At 37.8% G+C, this 22,983-nt stretch overlaps 1 protein-coding gene across 1 annotated transcript; it reads right to left on the bottom strand.

The window, feature by feature from the left end:
- Positions 1 to 6,132: 6,132 nt before the first annotated feature.
- LOC121380921 lies at positions 6,133 to 17,069 on the bottom strand. The gene is made up of 3 exons (XM_041509956.1): positions 16,959 to 17,069; positions 13,288 to 13,467; positions 6,133 to 8,701 (listed from the first exon to the last, which is right to left on the bottom strand). The coding sequence occupies exons 1-3, from the start codon at positions 17,008 to 17,010 to the stop codon at positions 8,505 to 8,507; spliced, it is 429 nt and encodes a 142-aa protein (XP_041365890.1). The 5' UTR covers positions 17,011 to 17,069; the 3' UTR covers positions 6,133 to 8,504.
- Positions 17,070 to 22,983: the final 5,914 nt, after the last annotated feature.

Raw genomic sequence — 22,983 nt, 5'->3', positions numbered from 1 at the left:
ATATCTGGAGAGGGGATACAACCAGGACAGAACAGTTGGAACATGTCCAGGAGAGGTGAAAACAACGCACACCAAGTCTGTGAAATTTGTCGTGACGTAGGCATTGTTGTGCTTCGAGCGACATCTACCGGTGACATCAGAATACAAACTTTCAAAATTATTTCAAGCAATTGCGACATGGGGATTCCCATGGTATTTATCGATATAAAACCTGCTTTTTCACTCCATTTGATAAAAACGTGATCTAAGTGTGTTACAGGTTTGTAGATTAACCAAATTATAATTTATTTTCGCTGGATGGAACTAGGGTGTGCGGCTTTAAATGTGTTTCTGGTCGTTCTAATATTTGTACTAGGTTAATTTCATTTTATTTCCTAAAATACAGGTTTTTTCATACGTACGAAATTATTTGAAGACAAAATCCAATTTGGGCTTCTTAAAAATATTAAGACGACCAGAAACATATTGAATATACAGACATTGATATTCTAAGTTTAATCGTAGAAATATTTTATCAGTCGGAAACATCTTACAATGGAGGAAACTCAGGAATGTCCCTTTAATGAATATGAGGTGTTCACATATTATCATATTTGACCTAAAGACCACAACATAACAAAAGTTTAAAGTTTGTTTCGTTTAACGTCACCACTAGAGCACTGATTAATTAATCATCGGCTATTGGATGTCAAACAGTTGGCAATTTTGACTCGTAGTCATTAGCAGCAAAACATCTTTTATATGCACTTTCCCACAGACAGAAAAGCACATACCACGGTATTTGACCAGTTGTGATGCACTGGTTGGAACGAGTTAAATTACGCCCCCACAATATAACAATGTCAATGATCTGAAAACGATAATAAAAGAAAAAGATTAGATAGACAGATATACAGAGAGACTATTGGTGGGACTATTCCAAATAGAATCCTATAGGTAATAATGTTAATGTTTAACGACACCACTAGAGCACATTGATTTAATAACCATTAGCTATTAGATTTTTGTCAAATATTTGGTAAATCTGACATTATTATAGTCGTCTCAAAATCTGTGTGATCCTTAACCATATGTCTGACGCCATATAACCGTAAATAAAATGTGTTGAGTGCGTCGTTAAATAAAACATTTCTTTCTTATTATTATAATCTTAAAGGAAACGTCATACAAGTTTCCATTAGCAGCAAGAGATCTTTTATATGCACTTCACACGGAGGGCGGGATTTAGCTCAGTCGGTTGAACGCTCGCCTGAGGTGCTTGCGTCAAAGGATCGAATCACCTTGGTGGATCCATTCAACTGATTGAGTTTTTTTTTCGTTCCAACCAATCCACTACAACTGGTCAAAGGCCGTGGTATGTGCTTTCCTGTCTGTCGGAAAGTGCATATAAAAGATCCCTTTCCGTATTAGGAAAAATGTAGCGGGTTTCTTCTGATGACTACGTGTCAAACTTACCAAATGTTTCACATCCAACAGCCGATGATTAATCAATGTGCTCTAGTGGTGTCGTTAAACAAAACAAACTTCTTTTTTTGACAATAAACCTAGTTGCGCACAAAATCATATTATTTACTTTTACATGCCCCCATCGAACCTTTTTTCTTTCTTTTTTTACTGTATTAATTTTTTATAAAATCATACATACACACATAGGTGTGGGTTAACACCCTACCCACACACCCCAATAGTGGGTTGGCACACACACCCCATCTAAAATCCTGGTTACGCCAGTGTTGGCAGTAATGCTAATATGAATCAATACTGTTATCCAGATTCGGGCATTTTCGTTTAATTCGGGCACGAATCAGCCTGCCCACCCCACCCCCCACACCCACTTCTCCCCCACGTACAAAAATGGGAGCCCGTACGCCCATTTATTTAACGACGCCACTAAAGCACATTGATTTTTAATCTTATCATCGGCTATTGGACGTCAAACATATGATCATTCTGACACTGGGTTTTTTAGAGGAAACCCGCTGTCGCCACATAGGCTACTCTTTTACGGCAGGCAGCAAGAGATCTTTTATTTGCGCTTCCCACAGGCAGGATAGCACAAACCATGGCCTTTGTTGAACCAGTCGGTGCAAGTGGTTTACACCTACCCATTGAGCCTTGCGGAGCACTCACTCAGGGTTTGGAGCCGGTATCTGGATTAAAAATCCCATGCCTCGACTGGGATCTGAACCCATTACCTACCAGCCTGTAGACCGATGGCCTAACCACGACGCCACCGAGGCCGGAAGCAGTCACATTTATCACGCGCTATCAAAAGAACTTTAACCAAACCGGATGTTGTCCGGCTGCAGTTGCACCTCTCATACCCGCAGGAGAAGACTCCTTTAATTAAAACATCTAAAAGCAATTCAGATAAAAAGCTAAGTACACACGCGAGTGTGATAATTTATGATGAACCCGAGCTGCGCGCAAAATGTTAATATATCACACGGGACGTTTACAGCCTAATTAAATGTTACACATGGATACTAGAGTAATTATATACCGCCAGCGTAATGTGTTACTGCAAGCTTGGCTCCGAAAGTATATGCCGTTTTACTGTAATAATAAAAATGCTATAAATGTATTATTTGTTGAGGAAAGAAAACATAGTGTTATTTATGAAATTTAAAGAATGCTTTCTTTCGCGATTCCATTGATTTCACAGACACGCAAGTTTTACCTACGTTACCTAGATACTAGTAGATCGATGTGTCTAGTACTTTTTATCACTGAGCACGCACTTCACACAGTCCGTAGCCATCGACTCAAGTTCAAGGCGCGGGTTTCGTGGTGGAACTATCTAACCCCGCTTCAAGAAAATTTTCTTTTTATGAAATGCATTTTCCAGGGGAGCATGTCCTTAAAAACAAAACTTCCCTGGCCACAGTCAAGAACACTCCTGCCAAATTCCCTGAAGTGGGAAAACATCTCTAGTCGAGGAGGTACAGTCTCTAGTGTGGGGGATGGGGGTTTTACAAACCATTTTATTTCTTTATGTAGAGCATGACAAAGAACGTACATTTTCGTCCCCAGATGAACACAGCCCTACCCCCACCCCACCTCCATCACACTCGTTTCCAACGGGCAGTAAACTCTTACGGTAAGGTCGGTTTAGACCGCGAGTCACCTACATGCACACAGACACGTACAAGCAACAGCATTTACACTATCTACCACCCCGGCACCCACCCGACTTTTGTGAAATAGTTACCACAGCCTAGGTCCCCGCAAATTCATATCCCGGCTCATCCAATCGCTGTTCTGGGGCGAGACGTATCCCAGTGTTAAAACGCTTGCTTTGGGATCGATCCCCGTCAGTGGGCCCATTGGGCTATTTCTCGCTCCAGCCAGTGCACCACGACTAGTACACCAAAGGCCGTGGTATGTGCTATCCTGTCCATGGGATGGTTCATATAAAAGATCCCTTGCTGCTAATCAAAAAGAGTAGCTCATGAAGTGGCGACAGCGGGTTTCCTCCCTCAATATCTGTGTGGTCCTTAACCATATGTCCGACGCCATATAACCGTAGATAAAATGTGATGAGTACATCGTTAAATAAAACATTTCCTTCCGTCCAATCGCTGTTCTAAACGTTAAAACCATAGACGTATGGGCTCCCTTTTTTTTTTTTTTTTTTTTTTTTTGGGTGGGGGGGGGGGGCGCCAATTTTTTGCCCGAATTCAACGAAAAAGCCGGAATCTGTATAACAACATTTATTTGTATTAGCAATACTGCCAAACGGCTAAATATGGTTGCAAACGAATCACGATATACATTTTAAGATGTTGTGATGGAAATATACGGTGAAAATGGTTCAGGCCAGCTAATTTTGTTCGAATTTCTTTATCGTTTTTGCATGAATTTGATGATTTTCTCCAACGCTTATAGTTAAAACCAGGGGCGTAGCGTGATCTGGACCGGGGGGGGGGGGGGGGGTCGAATATGAACCAAGTGGACCTTTTTCTATTTTGTTTTTTGCACCACCAGAAACTCCATATGTATAAACCTGTATGTTTTAGTTCTGAAAGCGGACCATTTGCTTCAGTGGGGTGTGTGTGTGTGTGTGTGTGTGTGTGTGGTGTGTGTGTGTGGGGGGTTATCCGAACCCCCGAACCCCTCTAGCCTACGCCCTGAAAACCTCAGACCATGCTACTAACACAGAAAGAAAATGAACGATTTTTGTTGTAAATATGTAAAATGTTTATTCACATTTAAGTACAATGTCAAAGATACGACGAAGAAATTAAAATACATTACAATGGATCTCTATAAAATGAATAGTATGAAATACATTTTACTGATATGTTAACCGATTCAGGGAATATATATGGTGACAAATGAATCACCGCCAAGAAAAAAACAAAATCATTCAAACCAAGCGACTCAATCTTCTGTGACCTTTTGTACTCGAAGAACTTCCAGGCTCGATTCAGTTAAGGAGTAAATTTTTCTTTCTGATTTGTATATGGGGGGGGGGGGGGGGGGGTATAATATTTGTCCTACCATACACTGATCCCACCCGCTTTATATTGTATGAAGCTGACCTGACTAAATTGCAAATAAAAGCATTTAAAGTAGGCTTAAAAAATTAAAAATTTTAAAAATTTTTAAATAAAAAATTTTTTAAAATAAATAGGCCTACGCCATGGTTTAGCACATTACGATTACCAAAAGTAGTATGGGGTCTTGTCGAATCAAGGTAATTAAAAATGTTATTAGTATATTTTAAAACTGCTTTGCGATTGTATTGTAATTATATTATGGAGCAATGAGCAAAACAGGAATTGTTCCAAAAGTAAAAATTGTTTATAGAGATTTAAAAGGACATACCCTAGTTTTAACCCGTAAAAATTAACACTAAGTTTAGTTAATCTACAAAACTGTAACACACTTGAATAAAGTTACAATTGAGTGAAATTGAGTCTGACTTTAAAATGGTGAAATACCCGCTAAAAATAGACTAAAACACTACCCCATAACTGTTTACTTCTCAGACGCACGTGCGTTTTTAAAAATATGATAAATGCATTTTGTGATATTAAAAGCACCAGGATGATCAAAAACACTTCGAATTTACGGAAATTGATAATATAAACAATACAATCTAGGTAAAGTATGATTTCAGTTATCAAAAACGGCTCTAATAGTAAAAAAAAAAAATATGCATTAGTGTTTAAAAACTAGGGTATGTCCCTTTTAGAGTCTGTAAATTGTTGCATGGTGTATAAAATACTGCCTGCAAGACAAGCTTACACGAACATGTTCTTAAACAACTTTATCTAACTAATCAAATATTTATTCACATGCAATACTGAATATACATATATTTTCATGTAAATTTGATACTAATATAAATCCTTTCTTACTTTTTTAATTTACTTTACTTGATTCCATGGAGAACTTTATCAGCGTGTAACATCACAATTTTACTGATGTCACTCACTAGTATTAATTTAAATACAAGCATGCACATTCAGACGTCACTTTGTCATAATGTTTAGTGTCCGGTCGCCATATAGTAATACAACTACAGTAATGTACATAATATACAATTATTTTGTTTTAATTCTATTTTGGTTTATGAATTTAAAACTGAATTTTTAATTTTGACTGATCAACTGTCAGCACTTCCAACTGTAAAACTTGGAACGTAAAACAATGGTCAAGTGGCGTATTGATTTTAAAAAGTGGGTTACTCCCATATGCCCCAATTCAACAGAGACCGCGATTCAACAGAGACCGCGATTCAACAAAGTGCGAGTATATCTTGCAAAATAATAGACCAGCAAACTATAAAAGGACATATACGCAAAAAAATGTTCTATCAAAAATATGTACAAATATGATTGTTATGGTGATGTTAAAACACGATTTAAAAAAAGTGTTTTGTTCACCACTAGGTAACTTGATTAATTAATCATCAGTTATTGGATATCAAACAAAGTTACATCTGTTAATCCTCAGATGAAACATGCTACATTTTTTATACCACGGTCTTTGATATAATATAACCCAGTGGGCCAATTAGGTTATTTCTCGTTCCAGCCAGTGTACCACGACTGGTATATCAATGGCCGTGATATGTGCTGTCCTGTCTATGGGATGGTGCATATAAAAGATCCCTTGCTACTAATGGAAAAATGTAGCCTCTCTAAGACTATATGTCAAAAATATCAAATGTTTGAATGTTTGACATCCAATGGCCGATGATTAATAAATCAATGTGCACTAGTGGTGTCGTTAAATACATGTGTATGCCTGTCATGGTTGGACACGACAAATACAGCAACTCTAGCTTGGTGAAATAGTAATAGTTTTACGATTTATCAAAGTAAAATAATAAAAAAATTATAATAACACTTCTGACCGTTCTTGGGTATATATATACACATACATATTTTAAAACGATTATGTGCGCACTGAAGACATATGATAACACAAACTCTGCCATCAGCAAAGTAGCAAGTGAACGAGTGTTACGTCCGACAGTATAATATTTAGAAACACAAAGTGTCAATTGGCAGGATTCGAACCTACTGCGCCGATTCGCATGGTATTTGACAGCCCGCGGCCTTAACGGCTCGTTCATCGGGATATACACAAAAATGGGTAATAACTGTTAATATGTAATAGTGGTTAACAACACAATCCCACTGTGGTTCAATAATGTTAAGTGCGAACATAACAAAGTACTTCAAGTAATGTCATATCTGCCAATATGTAATAAAAGGTACAATAATATTATAAATTCACATGATCCAATACTTAAAGTACTAACTACTATGACTGTTATTTGGGGGGGTTTTTCAACTATTTTGTTGACTATTATTACATTATTGACAGTTATGACATCACTGGTCGCTGTACCCAAATATTTACCCTATGATTGGTGTTAAAATGGTTTTTAAAAACGTGACACTGTCGTTCCTTTAACGAACACAAGACCTAAAATATATATACACACACAAACATTCACGCATACGAAAACAAATACGCAAAATTGTTTACAAGATCACCTAATTCATATTAAATATGACCTGTGTGTGCAGCTGACTGTTAATAATTTCACATGTAAAAACACTCGTTTGCATACGGCAGGGCGTATTTAATGTTCCCTTGACAGACAATAACTGTTAAACACTGTCATCAATTTAGAAAGACTATCCTCAATTTGTAGCCATAGCACAGTGATGCCTAGGTATGCCTAGGACTAGTTAAACGTGTGCAAAGCTTAAAATATACAGTGATACGTTTTAAAAAAAGAAAAACAACCCATTCCAGATTATTTTTACCCAGTTAGTTCTTCTTTTAACGTCTGGAAGAAAACAAAATGGTTACATTCGGAATTATTGTAGAAAAAAAACATACTGGGCTACTCCAAACATGAGCATGACCAGGAGGCCCCGTTCTTACAAACAATTAACATCCAGAATCAAGGCGTTCCTGAAGTCCACTTCATACCAATAAGTATACCTGTGAGGGCTCACACTTGAAATTAATTTTGGTTTAGCCAATTTTCAGATGTACAGAGCACGTCCTTGAAAATTATGAAATTGGTGTTAATTTAAGGGAAATTTTATTAGACTAAATGTTGTAGCCATTTTGTATAAAAGTTAGTAACTGTCTAATCTGGCAATGGACAAGCGCTGTGGTTAAAACCTGCAAACTAGTTTCTGTTAGTTTTGATATTTTTAAGGTGTTTTTTATGTTGCTTAGAACATGGATATGTATGTACAGCAGTGATTCGGGGCTCCCAACCACGACACTGCTACATAATCTGGGATAATAAATATTTATTTTTAAAATCCCCCAAAAACCTGCAGACTACTGAAATCGTACGGATTTTAAATGTTTTAGCAAGTATGTATGGTTCTGAGGGGTGCCGTATTTCCTACAGCGATCCATGAAGGGCTCCATGTCATGTTATATTATATTATCTGCTCTGGTGTATGTTATATGCAAAATTTAAGGTACTACAGAATATTTTGTTTTAAGTCCAACTCTATATCTAACCCTAATATTCGAACTGAACAAATAATCGTCACCCAATATTTTCACCGAAATGAAACTACACTATACCCAGAAAATGTTATGCCATGGTTCCGTTTCACAAAGCAAAATCAGCACTAACATCACCTCATGTGCATTTAAGGTAGTTATGTATTTAATGTGATCTTAGCACTAAGATCACTCCGTAGAACGTATCAATGCTAACACATTCAAAATCTTGCCAAAACTTCCTCTTGACTGTGGCTCACGTAGAGATACGATTTTGAACATGGTAACTGTTAGTCGTTGCGATTCATAAGTACGAGCCCTGAAATGCATTGACTATTAAAAATATATATTCTGTATATATGCTGTAATGTTAATAATTATAAGAGACTATAGATTTTTGGTAAGACGCGTGTTACAATGGCTACAAACTTAGGACAGTCTCTTGAATATCAGATTGAAAAATATCTTGAATGATTCTGGACTGTCATGATGGTGGACTGTCATTTTCACACTACACTGGCTAACATGTGGGCGACCAGTCCGAACATGAGGACGCCTACACTGACGGTCGTAAACCCGGCGCCGTTGCAGCCGTCGGTGCTGCAGATGCACTTGATGATGATGCCGCTGTCGGCTTTCTGACCCTTGCACCCATCCGATCGTCCGTCCAGTCGCTCACACAGACGACTCACTATGACGGATTCTGAAGAAGAAAACAAAAGAATGTTTGCTTAACAACATCCCATTATAAACCTCGGCTATTTGATGTTTAGCATGTGGCTATTTTAACTCAGAGAGAGAGAGAGAGAGAGAGAGAGAGAGAGAGAGAGAGAGAGACAGAGAGACAGAGAGAGAGAGAGGGGGGATGTGTGTGTGTGTGTGAGAGAGAGAGAGAGAGAGAGAGAGAGAGAGAGAGAGAGAGAGAGAGAGAGAGAGAGAGAGAGAGAGAGAGAGAGAGAGAGAGAGAGAGAGAGAGAGAGAGAGAGAGAGAGAGAGAGAGAGAGAGAGAGAGAGAGAGAGAGAGAGAGAGGGATGGAAGTACCGATAGTGACAACGATTACTCCTACCAAAATGCATCATGGGATTTCTCATATTTATTTTGCACTTTGGGGCCGTTCAAATATTACGTAATGCTATTTTGGACAAAATTACGACACCCTACCTTCTTCCCCTTTAACGCTCCGTAACGCTAGACCATACACGCACACACACAAATATAAAGAGGATACTCCCCGAGTGTCTTGTGATGTCATAATTTATCAGCACGAATTGATAAAAGTATGAAATCCGAGGCTTGCCGAGGATTTTATACTTTTATCAACAAGTGTGATAAATTATGATATCACAAGACACAAGGGGTGTATTCTTTTTATCATTCTTTTCATTTGCGACAGTTGTAAACAATATCAGTCATGTGGGTTAAATGTCAGCGTTAATTAGCAGAACGGCAGTGATGTGACGTCACTAATGGTAGGTTTAGCGCTGAAACAAACACAGTGACGTAACAAAACATTGTCTTGTGATTAGAATTTGACCAATCAAGATTATAAGAAGCGATATCTCCTGCGGAGAATATCGCAGGAGATATCACAAATTATAGTGTCAGCGATATCTCCTACAAAAGCCTTTAATGGATGATAAATATACATTACGTAACGCTTGGAGACCCTCCTCCCATTCACAAACAAGCCATGTTATGGGTGCAATATAATTTTAACGTACTGTTTTGCGAATTGGGAAAGCTCAGATACGCATGTCAATTCGATTTTAAATGTTTCTGTTTAATTTTTAAATCATTATGGTGCTTTTACATATATAGCTATTACTACGTACCTACTTTATATTAAACATTGTCGCCGTGACAGAGCGTTTGTAAATATATATATATATACTCTTCAAAAGAAGAAACGCAAAACCACATTGTCGTAACATTTGGAGAATTGATTTAATTATTGAATGGTGAGTCCGATAATTACCAAATGTTGCAGGATTGTTCACAATTCACTCTAGTCCATTGTGAGTAAGTGATAGGACACACCACCAAGGTCAAGGTCATCTGGAGTCAATACCGGGTGTGGCCTCCGCGTGTGTTGACAACTGCCTGGCACCGCCTGCCCATTGAAGCAACCAGAGTACGGATGACGTCCCGGGGGATGGTGGCCCACTCGGCCTGCAAGGCTGCTGCCAGCTCGGGCAGGGTCTGGGGCTGTGGTTGTCGCTGTCGGAGGCGTCGGTCCAACTCGTCCCATAGATGCTCAATTGGGTTCAAATCCGGTGATATCGATGGCCAAGGAAGGACATTAATGTTGTTGTTCTGTAGGAAAGCCGTTGTGAGACGTGCTGTGTGAGGTCTGGCGTTGTCATGTTGGAACACTGCGTTGGCGTTGGCCATAACTGGAACGATGTGTGGCCGGAGGATCTGGTCAATGTAGCCCTGTGCATTCAGGTTGCCCTGCACGTGGACCAGGTCAGTTCTACCAGTGTGTGAGATGGCTGCCCACACCATGACACTATCCCCGCCGAATCTGTCCACTTCCTGCACGCAGTTTGCCGCATAACGTTCACCACGACGCCTAAACACGCGACATCTTCCATCATGACGTCGGAGCAGAAATCGGGACTCGTCACTGAACCACACCTGTCTCCATCGCAGTTGAGGCCATTGTCGATGAATCTGGCACCACTGCAGTCGGAGTCGACGGTGTTGTGGTGTTAAGATGACACCTCGAACTGGACGTCTGGCACGAATTCCTACCTCACGTAGGCGGTTCCGTACGGTCTGGTCGGATATCCTGCGCAAACCTGGTATTGCTGCGGCTGTGGAGGTGGCAGTAGTCAATCGTTCCCGAAGGTGGCGTACCCGGATGTAGCGGTCCTGCCCGGGGGTAGTGACCCGTGGTCGACCGGATCTAGGGAGGTCACGTGTTGATCCATGTTGCTGGTAACGGTCCCACAGTCTGGAGATGGTGCTTGGGGACACATGGAATGCCCTGGCAACGGCCGTTCTGGATTCGCCTGCATCTAGTCGGCCGATGGCATTGTTTCTCTGCGGTTCACTGAGACTTGGCATGTCCTGGATTGTCAACTGTTGGCCAGATACAGAGGCCAGGCAAGCGAACACCCTGCACTTTTATACTGTCGGTGTTCATGATGCACGTGCAGACAACGCACGTGCAGTGGTGACATGGTTTGCACGTGGCTGCGTTTTTGCGAATATTCACATTTTGGAACTTTATTGTACAGTAGCTGCGTTTTATCGAATGTAACCGTGGGAATGTGTTTGGGACATGCAATGACCTTATATTCACAAAGCATGAACCGGTAGGAAACATAAAATCGGAGTTATAACCCATTTGTACCCTTTTGCGTTTCTTTTTTTGAAGAGTATATATATATATATATATATATATATATATATATATATATATATCAGAGATGGGGCGATTACTTGACAAAAGTAATCGATTACGATTACGATTACTTTAGAATGTCACGATTACGATTACGATTACAAGATAATTGAAAGTAATCGATTACGATTGCGAATACATTGTCTAGCAATCATGATTACAATCATGATTACATTTCCACAAATCTACACAAATAATGAAATGATGTTACCACCATGAAGTTATGCACTTTATTTTACAACCATACCGATTTCATTCATTGAAAGACATAATGGATAATTTTTGATTATTTATAAATTATTTCAAACATTTATAAACGTATGTATACTGCAGGGAGGAAATAAGTTTCCAAAACCAGATTTATTATTCTTAAATTTGGATTATTAACGACAAGGTACCCATAACCATAGGTATAATTATTGTATCAATACATAACATATACATTTTGCTATATTATTGAAATAAGCCATAATTAGTAATTGCAAATTACTTGTTGGGTTTTTTATTGTTTGTAGAACGTATACCATTTAATACCATCCACAAATTACAAACAAGTAAATAAATAATTAAATTGATATCTGCATACATGTGCACAAGTTGCTCATTGCATTTAATTGTTGACATTCTAAAAATGACTATTATTAATAAATCGATTTGCAGTCATGCTTGCTTTGTGCTATAGTATAAGGATCCAACTGTATCGGTGAAAATTACAAGTATCTCGGTCTGGGTGTGTTTATTTTGGTATCATTAGAAGCGCCGCGTTTCATAGAACATCTATTAAAATCAGCTTTCGGGAATTTTTATCAGACGTATTAATATTTTAAGTTATTTTAAAGAAAAATAAACCAAGGTTTATCGTGATAGACTACTTTCAACTGGGTGTTTGCTTAATTAGTTACGTTATTTGTGATTGTGTCTGCGACAGGGTGAGGATGACTGCCCATGGAATCAAGCTTGATACGACTGGCTGGCTGCCCGTCTGCCCGTCTGCAGTCGTAACCACTAACGAAAGAAAAGAAAGTTTGCCACGGTACCATTGGTGGACTTTCACACCTGTGACAAAACGAGATATTGTCAAGCGTTTCTTAGTTGAATCCAGACCCGTGATAAAGCTGTATATGCATTCAGAGTGCAAGTGTTTTATTATAAAAACAAATATATATATTAAATATATATATATTATTCATTTTTTTACGGCAATGAATTAGGACACAAAACTGGGGCATGATGTAGCGCCCTTTTATATATTACTAGCTAGAACTCTGTATTCATTCAAGTGGTTTTATAGTAAACGTAAACACGATAGATACCATTATGTGAATGTGTGTCTTCATCCCCTGGGTAAAATTCATTTGATAATCCAGACGTTATGATCCTCTGTTTCTCAAGGCAAATAATAGTTCTACTATGATAGTAGACGACAATGGGAGATCAGTTCTACTGACTGACCAGTACTGCTTCTAACTATAGGCACTGTTACTGGAGTTGATGCTAAACACATCTAAGTCTAGTAAATAATTATGATTAATCATGAACGTAATCGCTGAGTACGATTACATTAGCAATGTAATTGATTACGATTGCGATTACATGACATTCTCAAACAATGTAATCGATTACTATTGCGATTACATGAAAACGAAAACATGTAATCATTTTACAATCTATTACTGATTACGATTACCCCATCTCTGCTATATATATATATATAAAAATAATAATAATATAAAAATTAGTAATTTTAAAAATGCGTTACGTAACGCTGTCCAGTACATCCACCCACCCACCCCGTGTAACGCTACATACTAGTAATGTCTGTGCATATAAATCCTCAAGCGTTACATAACATTCGAATGGCCCCTCTGCCTGTACAGACCTCGTTCACGTCCGTTGATGTAGCCGGAGTCTCGGATCTTGATAATCGTCTTGTACTTGACACAGTGCGTGTCCTTGTCCCCGCAGTCGTCGGTGTTGTCGTTGCCAATAGGGTCGTACGGGTCCCCGCAGTCGTCCCCGCCGATCTCCGCACACTGGTGACAGACGAGCGCGCTCACCACTAAAACACAATTAGATGGGAGTTCAAAGTTTGTTTTGGTTAACGACACCACTAGAGCACATTGATTAATTAAACATCGGCTATTGGATGTCAAACATTTGGTAATTATGATTCGTTTTCATTAGAGGAAACCCGCTACATTTTTCCTAATGCAGCAAGGGATATTTTATATGCACTTCCTCATAGACAGGAACGCACATACCATAGCATTTGTCCAGTTGTGGTGCACTGGTTGGAAATGGAAAAAAAAACAATCAGTTGAATGGATCCACCGAGGTGGTTCGATCATGCGACGCAAGCACCTCAAGCGAGCACTCAACCGACTGAGATCAATCCCGCCCCGTGTTCACTGAATGTCAAACATTTGGTAATTCTGACATAGTCTTAGAGAGAAAACCCGCTACATTTTTACCCCATTAGTAGCAAGGGATCTTTTATATGCACTATCCCATATGCACTAAGGTAGCACATATCACGGCTGTTGATTATATATATATATATACCAGTCGTGGTGCACTGTTATCGAACCGAGCCAAATAACCACGATATCAAAACGTAACCTGGTATATATATATATATATATTTTTATCATGCAACCCATTTCAAGTTACATTTTTACTGTTTTAGTCAAAAGCTGTATAGAAACCATTAGTATTCTCGTTTTGAAACTACTACCGGAAGTCGGATAAGAGCCTGAAAGCATCTTGGGAATAGCATTGCCAACCAGATGTGTCTTCAGATTTTAATTTATGTGTCTCCAGATTTTAAATTAAATCCTTTAATTATATTTCAAAGTCTGTTGTGTCATAATATAACCCAAGTACTCTGACCGTAAGAGAGCAAGACATACATTTAGACAGTTTTGGCGCTCTCATTACCGTCAGAAACTACAATCCTATGTTTGACATATTAATCACTAATACACACACTACAAGAAGAAACCCGACAGCACTCCTTTTCAATAATGTGTAGGTTAAATACATATGTGCTGAAGGGTTTTTTCCTGTAGTGTGTGTGTAGTAGTGATTAGTATATCAACTGTTTGCTATCAGTGAACTCGAAAGTGATCGATGTAAAGGTATTTAACGTCAAACATACGAGTGTTGTATGAGAGCGGGGATCTTTGACTACCGTTTCCTAGGCACAGATTGCGCAGGTTTCATATACAGTTGTCTCTGGCCGTAATTGGAGCGTCGTAACTGTCCAAATGTCCGTCTTGCTCTTTTACGGTCAGAGTACTCAGGCTGTGTCACAATATTACAATTGTTTGTAGGGTTTTTCTGTTACAATATAAGTTTATTTGTGACGCGAAGAAGATCTATGTCACTGGCTGCTAGTGACTGTGACGTAAGACGCTGTTCCGATGGAAACATTCTTCGCAGGAAAAGTCTTGCTGTTTTTGTTTTAAAATGTTTAATACAAAACGCTGGCTGGTTCCGAATATAATGGGAGCGAAGAATGGAGATTTTAAAAATAAGAGACAATGTGATATTACGGGAAGTTCAAATGTTATATCTATTTATGCAGTTCAACAATTATTGATGTAAATAAATGTTTGAAAATGAGGAAACGACCTACCTGAAAATTGAGTAACCAGCCGTCATGCGCAGAACACATTTTCTACTAATTAACAAATTGTCATGCGTAGAATTCATTTCCTAGTGACCTGATATAATATCACATAGCAACGCCAAGGTTATCATACTAGCAACAGATGTGTTATCAGACAGTGATATAATAACACTTCGAATTATCATGTAGGGGTTATCGGGGCGGCGGCAGTTGCACCGTCGAGAGTAATGTAGAGACTGGAAGGTCATTGTATCCTCAAAGCTGGTCTATCCATATAAGCTGATGCACTAATCCCCATCCGAGGCGGGATCTAGCGCAGTGATAAAGCACTAGAGGTCACTCTAGGATCGACACCCGTCGGTTGACCCTTTAGTCTTTATTTCTTCTTCCAGCCAGTGCACTACGACTGGTGTATATCAAAAGCCATGATATGTACTACCATGTTTGTGGGATGGTGTATATAGAAGATCATTAATTGCTACTAATGGGAAAAATGGTAACGTCTTTCCTCTCTAAGACTATATGTCAGAATTACCAAATGTTTGAATCCAATAGCGGATGATTAATAAATGAATGTGCTCTAGTGGTGTCGGTAAACACGTTCCAGCCAGTTATCACCGTTATCAATACCTTACCAAATACCTTACGATATCAAAATGTAGCCTTATATTTATCCAGAATCGGGCATTTCCGATCAATTCGGGCAAAATCAGCCTGCCTCCTTTACGCCACCCCCACCCCACCCCCTTTATAAAAATGGGAGCCCATACCACAATGACAGAATGTAGCTGAGCTATATACGCTCCCGAGGGGGGTGGGGAGTTGTATGATCGATCGATCACCCTCAGTCAACAAACGCATTAACATTTGCCCGTCCCAACCACTGCTGCACGACTGGTATATCAGAGGACACATCTATTTATAGAAGTGAATGCAGAACACCTTGCTGCTAATCAACAATAGTGGCCTGTGTGGTGGCAAACGGGTTTCTTCTCTTAGTTTCTAGTGCAGGACTTGTAGTTACATTAAACGTATCATTTTTATGGTTTAATATATGCTGGGGTTAACTTCACCATTTAATTTCTGTTTTAAACAAAATGCAGTACAACTGCCACATTATGATAACACACCCCCAACCCCAGAGAGCAACATATTTTGATCGATATGTTTTTTTAATTATTACAACTACGACAACATCGAGATAGATAATGATATCTACTCTTGTTCAGTTTTTTTAATATTTTTTTTTTAATAGTACTGTACTGACATTTTGCGTTGTTTTGGTTCAGATATTGTTAAAATAAGTGGACACACAGTTACAATGATGATTTATGGAGGGTAAAAACCCATTATAAGTTGCTTAATTGTTGTGGGGAGTATTCAGCGTGTTGGTATTCTAATCCCGCTGTTATGTGCTTGTGGCTATTTCATATACTATTTGTAAGAGCTCAAAATGCATGTATAAAACAAAAAAGGTTCGTACCTCTGGAAGTAGGATTACTGACCGTTAACAAAGCATTCCTTTTAACAGATAAGACGTTGACAGGTGCTTAACTTTTGTAAAGGTGTATACAATACCGCGTGACTACAGCAGTGGAATTCCAGGCAACAACCAGACCTATGCCATAATGCGTCGTGTGTAATTATATATAACACTAAATGATAATGTTTGAAAAAGGTAGTAGTACGAACGAGCACAGCCTGGTTAATTATCAACTGTTGGTGTATATATTTCAGCAGGTGACCTACTTCTTAGTCTTCTGTCCCCACATCGAAATACCTGAGTCGGTGATTGGACCGTGTTCTACTTTGAACTTGTCACACCAACGACAGAGTTAAAAAAAACCCCACCCTCAACACATTTGTTTAATATAATATAGCGCGATACTATAGTGTAACTTGTTAATGAAGTAACTTACCATGTAGTAGGATGCATAGCAGACAAACATAGTATATCAACACTTTGTACATCGTGTCTTCGTTTGTAAATTCCACTTCTCACAGGTGTAATATACTACTAACGACATGACTAATTGAACGTAGTAAATGTTTAAAATAATATATAACTGAATTTCTTTACAAATATATATGGTTACGTTAAATGTGATGTTAACTAAACGGTTAACTACAGTTTGCGTTATATAACAAATATATACGAATTATCGGCGACCATTGTGAAACACGAGAAGCGAACTAGTTGACAGGAAAATGCTATAATCAGTGACATCTTTAGGTCAAGCCTGTCATGCGAAACATCCACGACTTGGATGAAGAACGTTGAGAGAGCTAAAAACCGAACTCGGTTATCTACATTCCACTGAGTAAAAACAAGACAGATCCCGACTAGAATGTATTGTAAGAATTATCTCGGGGTGGGGTGGGACGGGTAGACACGTATGGGTAGTGGATTGTCATTATAAAAAAAAAATATATATATGCAATTTAATGTATTTTTAAAAAATGTGGGTTTTGGGGGGTTGGAAGCGTATGACAATTTTGTAGTATTCCATTCTACCCCATTTCTTATGAAATAAATATTAAACCCCGTGGTGTGTGCTGTCCTGCCTCTGAAAGTAGATATCAAAATAGCTTCCACGGTGTGTGTGTTTTTTTGGGGGGTTTTATGGAACGCGACTTTTTAAATTTGTAAACTTTTAAAAAAATAATTAACATTATTCTTAATGTAATCAGAAGTACTCTATAGTTTATATTATTTTTATATACTTGTTCAATGTACGTGGGTTTCTTCTTTCATTTTTCGATCAGTATTAACTAGTATATTTGAAAGCCACTAGCCGTTAAGTTATCTGCAAAGGTGATTGATAAAACATCCTTTGGGGCGCACCCAGAGTGGGTTTTGTTTTGTTTTTGACACCACTAGAGCACATTGGTTAATTAATCATTGGATATTGGATGTCAAACATTTGGTAATTATGACATATAGTCATTTAAGGAAACCCGCTCCATTTTTCAAATGCAGCAAACGATCTTTTATTTTCACTTTCCCACAGACAGGAAAGAACATACCACGGCCTTTGAACAGTTGTGGTGCACTGGATGGAATAAGAAAAACCCCAATCAGTTGAATAGATCCACCGAGATGGTTCGATCCTGCGACGCAAAAACCTCAAGCGAGCACTCAACCGACTGAGCTACTCCATCCCCCACCCCCACCCCGGGTGGGTTGTACTGCTTGGAACGTTGGTACTAAATATTAATCATGAACATGGACAATCAACAGTTTTTCGCTATTGATGAGAATAAAATGCTTACCACACGCATGTATGTATATAAAAGTATTTATTATCAAATACGATCATACAAAAGAAAAAACCGTACAAAAGATGGAACATTGTGAAGATGTATGTACAATGACAGTGTGAACGCTTTTATCTTTGTGACAAAATTACTATGCAACAGTAATAAAACATATTTCAATTTAACATTTCATACTATTGAAATATAATGTTATTACTTTTTTTATTTTACTGTTTTTTCAACTGATGGAACAAGTTCATATAACACAGTTAGCGTGTGATAACCACTAGGCTTGTTCCCGATCTGAACGCATTGGGTCAATCTGCCGTCAGTCTGCCACACCGTTTCCCATATGCATATTAAAGGTTTATTTTAGGGAGATAGGCTGGTGGTGTGTATAGTAAAAATATATCCCTCGACCCCAATGCGATCAAATCAGGAACAGTGATACCTGAAAACAAACATTCATATATATATATATATATATATATGAAGGATCCACGGAAATAACCTGTCATGTCACACTTTAAGGTGATATATTCTTTAATTTTAAAGTTTACCAGTCGTGGAATATTTATACCCAAGAACGTATAATTTACCAACAACTTTTAAAGGGACAGACCCTAGTTTCAGCCCATGAAAATGCACACCAAGTTTAGTTAATCTACAAACCTGTAACACATTTGGATAAAGTTACAACTGAGTGAAACATGAGTCTGTGACTTTAAAATGGTGAAATACCCTCTAAAAATAGACAAAAACTCGACTGCAAAACTGTTACGTCTCAGACGCACGTGCGTTTTTAAAAAATATGAGAAATGCATTTTGTTATATTAAAAACACCAGGATGACCAAAAACACTTCGAATGTACGAAATGGATAATCTAAACAATAAACTCTTAAGTAAAGTATGATTTCAGTTATCAAAAACGGCTCTAATAGTAAAAAAATATGCATTAGTGTTTAAAAACTAGGGTATGTCCCTTTAATGGCCTACCATAATTATAGGTTTTAAATTTAGTGTATCATTGTGACCTTGACATACACGATTGTTATAATACTGACTATCTGTTTGGACGTCTTAGGTTATTCCCATGGACCCTTCATATACATATACATATAGATATATATATATATATATATATATATATATATATATATATATATATATATATATATATATATATATATATATATATATATGTCTCCTTTGTAAACATAAATGGTAGACAGTAACTATTTCATTTGTCTCGAGAATAACAAGAACAAAGATATTTTTTATGGAATGTGTCCGATATAAATTATTATCAATAAGTTAACAGCAGTCTTATTGGTACAAAAACAAGCTAATTTTGTTTTCGAAAAGAAAATAAACCCTTTAATCGAGTTATAAACGTCATTAATAAATAATGAAAAATAAAAGTAGCAACAAAGGAAAGTTACGTAACACACGCATTTTTCCATACTCTAATAATCCAAATCAGACTGAAATTGCATCTTACAATTCACTTTAGCCATTTCTCTGTGTTTGACACAAGCCTAAGATATTTTGTTGTGCACGACATTTCTCGTCCATGAGCTGTCATCTCCGGTGCGCCCAGTGTAAAAGGCTGCTGGTAGACTGATACCATCGGTGTTTTGATTGGTCAAACCACACGTTCATCATGTGTACGTTCAGTCAACCGCTTGTCGCTAATAACGTTCGCTAGACTGATATTTATTTTTTACGATACGCAATAAACAGAATCACCGCTTCGGGAACCAATCAAATAGTTCGCGAAGGTCAGCTAAACGTTTGCTGGCTGAACTTGGGGCTGGATACAGCACAGATTTGAATTTGATACGGTACTAACAGATCACCAACGAAGGTGACTGGTACACCTGAGCTCAATCAAGACTGCTCCAATATTACTTTGACCCACTTTACTCAAATCCTTGGAATTCTGACAGATACATTGAAAATACACAACATAATCACTGATATTAAATATCATCTTAATTCGTCTAATCTACCTCGACAGAACAATTGTATTTGTACTAATTCTAAATATGATAATGCCACCTTACTATTTTTAAATGTCCCATGCTACATTTAATCCAGCTGGGCTATTTTCAGTAAACAGTCTGGTAAAAGCAATGGGCCGAATTTACGAAGCCTGTTTTTTTTCTTAAACGCAGGTGTTTAAACATTGTAAATGTATGTAGTTACGCACGGTTAAGACATAAACAGGTGTTTAAACATTGTAAATGTATGTAGTTACGCGCGGTTAAGACATAAACAGGTGTTTAAACATTGTAAATGTATGTAGTTACGCGCGGTTAAGACATAAACAGGTGTTTAAGCATTGTAAATGTATGTAGTTATGCGCGGTTAAGACATAAACAGGTGTTTAAGCATTGTAAATGTAAGTAGTTACGCGCGGTTAAGACATAAACAGGCTTCGTAAATTTGGCTCAATATCTCTTGAGTTGGACTAAATATGTTTGAACCTGTTGCTAAGGACACCATGCACAAAACAAATATTCTGTATACATAGGTCACTTGAAACAGCATGCCTTTTTCATATGAAAATGCATAATAACAGAGAGTTTTTCTTGAGGCCTTTGTGGAGGTGTTTCTAAACATGTCTGGCTGTGATCTAGCTATATAAGATGATTTAATCATTATGATCATTACAAGCATAACGTTGTACAAGACAAAGACCAATGGATATTTTTTTTTTAAAGATTGCAAAGATGTACATTACATTTCAGTAGAATTACGAACCAACAGAAAAAAATACTAATCAGAAATAAATCAATAATTAAAAAATAGACACTAATATACAATAATAGAATAATTGACTATACTATATAATATCTACATAGTAACTACACTGCAATTAAAAAAGCCGAACATTTCAAGCTCACTGAAAATATAAGGTTCGTTCAGTTAACAAAGTATTTTGAAAAGCATACCAACCTGAGGCGGTGGGGGTTAATACCAGAGTACGTATTAAAACGAAAAATGATATGAAAATATATACCTTGCAAAATCAACATTTTGATATTATTTTAATGTACTCTGTGTACATTTATATAAACGTTATAAGTTGTGAATGATCCCTGTTAACAGCGCTGGTAACAATTATTGCTAACGAATAGTTATTAACAGCGCTGGTATTAGCAATAGGCAAAATATACTAAAAGTCATTGTTAAGGACAGCAAAACATCCTCTCGACCAATTTATAAATTAATCCATGCCACCGTGTTTTGAAGTTTGGGGATATGGGTTTTAATTATTACTATTACAAAAAGATATTTATGGAAGACTTTGGAATGGACGGACCCACGATCAAAGACTTAGATACATTAAATGTGTTAGTTCATCATTTTGTGAAATGTAGACCAGTCAAAACGTCACGAATCTATCATACGATTGATATAAAATATAATGTAGAATTTACTTGCAAATTGGTTTGGCGGGTTTTTTTTATTACAACTAGCACATGTACGTGGTAATAAATATTATATCTATACTATAGCACATTGCTTTGCTGATTTGGTGTCATTAATCCTTCAGATTTGTTTTTCTTTTTTGAGGGGTGGGGGTGGGGGTGGGGGTGGGGGGTGGGGTGGGTGGGCGAGGGGCTACGAGTGCAATTTTAAACCAAAACAGTACAGACACGATTTAGATAATCAATGAAAGTCAAATTTAAGATACTTGTTGTATCACATTTTACATCACATTACATACAAGAAACTGATATATTTTTTTATTGTACACTTTCTAATATGGCATTGCTACACGACTGATGGCAGCTTATTGTTATTGTTCTACCGTGACGTCTCCAAATCTTGTATTTAATGACAACAAACACGATGGGTTTCATTTCTAGTGTTCATCCGACTGTTTCCTGACCTACATGTATTAAAAATTGCTCTGCTGATGTTTGTTTGTTTTGTTTAACGCCACCACTAGAACGCATTGATTTATTAATCATCGACTAGTTGATGTCAAATTGCTATGCTGTGTTCAGCACTGCGACCAGGCAGCGGAATGTGGAGTGATGAACGACATCGATGTTTACTTATTTGTGTATAGCTCATTAAATCCACGGATCCTCGTTTTACCTTAAAGCAGTGTAAAACAGTTTCAGCTGTTACAGCTTGTTTGACGTTAAATTACACATTACTATAACTTCTCAATTGAAGTTAAAATCCAGTCGCGATGTCTGTTCGTATCGGTGTCTGTACTAGCTCCAAATACATTGTACACAAAACAGAGAAAGTAGCCACGTCGGAAACTACGTCAGTGACTTTAATTTAAACTTATTTATTGCTTTAGTTTCTAATGTTAGGATATACTACATTATACTAGTACATGTATATTGTAACCGGCCTCGGTGGCGTCGTGGTTAAGCCATCGGACATAAGGCTGGTAGGTACAGGGTTCGCAGCCCGGTACCGACTCTCACCCAGAGCGAGTTTTAACGACTCAGTGGGTAGGTGTAAGGCCACTACACTCTCTCTCTCTCTCTCTCTCTCTCTCTCTCTCTCTCTCTCTCTCTCTCTCTCTCTCTAACCACTATTATACAACTAACCCACTGTCCTGGACAGACGGCTCAGATAGCCGAGGTTTAAGTCCAGGACAGCGTCCTTTAACCTTAATTGGCTATAAGCACGGAAATAAGTTGAAATGAAAA

This window comes from Gigantopelta aegis, chromosome 9 (assembly GCF_016097555.1).
Source record: "Gigantopelta aegis isolate Gae_Host chromosome 9, Gae_host_genome, whole genome shotgun sequence".
Taxonomy (NCBI): Eukaryota; Metazoa; Mollusca; class Gastropoda; order Neomphalida; family Peltospiridae; genus Gigantopelta; species Gigantopelta aegis.
Note: the sequence above shows the minus strand (reverse complement) of the source record. Positions and strands in the feature narration are given on the sequence as shown.